General features: G+C 45.8%; 1 protein-coding gene across 1 annotated transcript in view; it reads right to left on the bottom strand.

Moving 5' to 3' along the window:
* usta (uronyl 2-sulfotransferase a) overlaps positions 1-2,500 on the bottom strand; it is an 81,956-nt gene that overhangs the window by 33,165 nt on the left and 46,291 nt on the right. Inside the window, exon 2 of the mRNA XM_062551076.1 lies at positions 469-512. Within this exon, the coding sequence (XP_062407060.1) occupies positions 469-512 (44 nt within the window). The remainder of the gene's footprint in view (positions 1-468; positions 513-2,500) is intronic.

Below are 2,500 nucleotides of genomic sequence, written 5' to 3' on the forward strand. Positions count from 1 at the left end.
TGTGTGTGTGTGTGTGTGTGTGTGTGAGAGAGAGAGAGTTTAAGTATGTGTGTAAGGATGTGTAAGAGCAGCACTGAAAGGATGCAGTGTGTGACTTGAATACATTCATTTGAGGTCCATTGTCCAATCAATACACGCACGCACACCCACTCCCAGGGCTCACACTCCCACATCCAACACACAATCTATACATTATGGAGGCAAAGAAACACAGCACAGAGAGAGAGAGAGAGAGAGAGAGAGAGAGAGAGAGAGAGAGAGAGAGAAAGAGGAAAATAAGGAGTTAGGGACAGAGAAAAAAACTGCAAGAGAAAAAAACACTGCAAGAGACAAGGGAGGAGAGAGGAAAAGGGGGAGAGAGAGAAAGAATGTGAGAGCGAGAGAGTCTGGGAGTGATGAAGAGAAATAAATGTAGAGAAAGAGAAAAATAAAGAAGAAGGAATGGAAATGGATTTTTTTTTCTCTCACCCTGGGAGCCTGAGGTCCGTCGTAGTCAGAGAACGTGGACTGCCCTGAGAGAGAGAGAGAGAAAGAGAGAGAGAGAGAGAGAGAAGAGGAAGAGGAATGGCATCATTACTGTTTCTGCTAGGCCTCATTTGCTATCATTAGACATGATTCACTTTTCACATTTAATCTCTGTGTGCCAACATCCTTAAGATCACATTGTGTGCATGAAATCACGCCGTTGAAGAAATGAGACACATAAAACATTATTAGAGTCCACACACACGCACACACACACACACACACACGCAAACGCACACACACACACACAAATACAAAGCTTTATATCTTGGGGCACATAAGCATTGGATGTGGTGTGAGTAGCAATGAAACCAACGCAAAATCACATCTTCCATACCCTTGAATACCACCCCCCTTACACACACACACACACACACACACACAGACACAGACACAGACACACACAGACACAGACACAGACACAGACACAGACACAGACACAGACACAGACACAGACACAGACACAGACACACACAGACACAGACACAGACACAGACACACACACACACACACACACACACACACACACACACACACACACACACACACACACACACACACACACACACACACACACACACAGAAACGCCCCTTCTTTCTGTATCCCATTTGTGTGCGATGGGCTGTGTCTGAGGTTCTTACAAAAGGCCTCTTCTTCCCAGAGGGAGGACGTGCCAGCACTAACAGCTAATAGTTAACACACAGCACAGCACAGCACAGCACAGCACAGCACAAACAGCTAATAGCTAACACACAGTACATAGTATACACATTTGAATAGTGATCTCTCTACCAGTCCCAATATGTGTGTGTGCGCTTGTGTGTATGTGTGTGTAGCTCTGGAGCTAAATTAAGTAAAGGGAATCAAGAAACAAATTACACATGTAATTACCCTCGTCAGGATCGTATAATAACATACACACACACGCACACAGAGAGACAGAGAGAGAGAGAGAGAGAGAGAGAGAAAGAGAGAGAGAGAGAGGGTGTGTGTTTGTGTTACTGCTGTGCTGCATGCTTGTGCTGTTGACCATTGTAAAGCCCTGAGCTTGTACCTTCAAACAAGGCCTGTAGGGAAACAACAGATGACCCCACCTAGAGCCAGGAAATAATGACTCGAATAAAGAGAATTTATCTTCCTGATGTGTGTGAAAGAAAGAGTCCTATGTGTGTGTGTGCGTGAATACAGTATGTGGTGTGTGTGTGTGTGTGTGTGTGTGTGTGTGTGTGTGTGTGTGTGCGTGTGTGTGTGTGTGTGTGTGTGTGTGTGTGTGTGTGTGTGTGTTGTGTCTTTGTCTCCACATCCTGGCCCCAGGTCAGCCTGTCCCATACACACTATCTCACATGACAAGGGTCAACCCCCCCCCACCCCCACCTCTTAACCCCAAACACCAAACGGAAACACCAGGCGGAAACACCAAGCGGAAATCAAATCTCCTCATGGCTACTCCCTCAGAGGCTCTAAAGAGGACTGTGTGTGTGTGTGTGTGTGTGTGTGTGTGTGTGTGTGTGTGTGTGTGTGTGTGCGTATGTGTGTGTGTGTGTGTGTGTGTGTGTGTGTGTGTGTGTGTGTGTGTGTGTGTGTGTGTGTGTGTGTGTGTGTGTGTGTGTGTGTGTGTGTGTGTGTGTGTGTGTGTGTGTGTGCATGTTTGTGTGTGGTGTGTGTGAGTGTGTGTGTGTTTGTGTGGTGTGTGTGTGTATGTGTGTGTGCGTGTGTGTGTGTGCTTGTCTGTACAGTATGACAGGTAGAGAGATAGAGATAAAACATATGCTTTAGTTTTACGTTTTAAATCTGTTGTTTTGGCAACAGAAAAGACACTGTCAAAAGCTGTCATGTCAATATAGCTAATTAAACTGAATTCAGTCTGGGAGAGAGATGGAAAGAGAGAGGGATGCTGTGTGTGTGTGTGTGTGTGTGTGTGTGTGTGTGTGTGTGTGTGTGTGTGTCTGTGTCTGTGTCTGTGTCTGTGTGTCT

The sequence above is a fragment of the Sardina pilchardus genome, chromosome 12 (genome assembly GCF_963854185.1).
Source record: "Sardina pilchardus chromosome 12, fSarPil1.1, whole genome shotgun sequence".
NCBI classification, from domain to species: Eukaryota; Metazoa; Chordata; class Actinopteri; order Clupeiformes; family Clupeidae; genus Sardina; species Sardina pilchardus.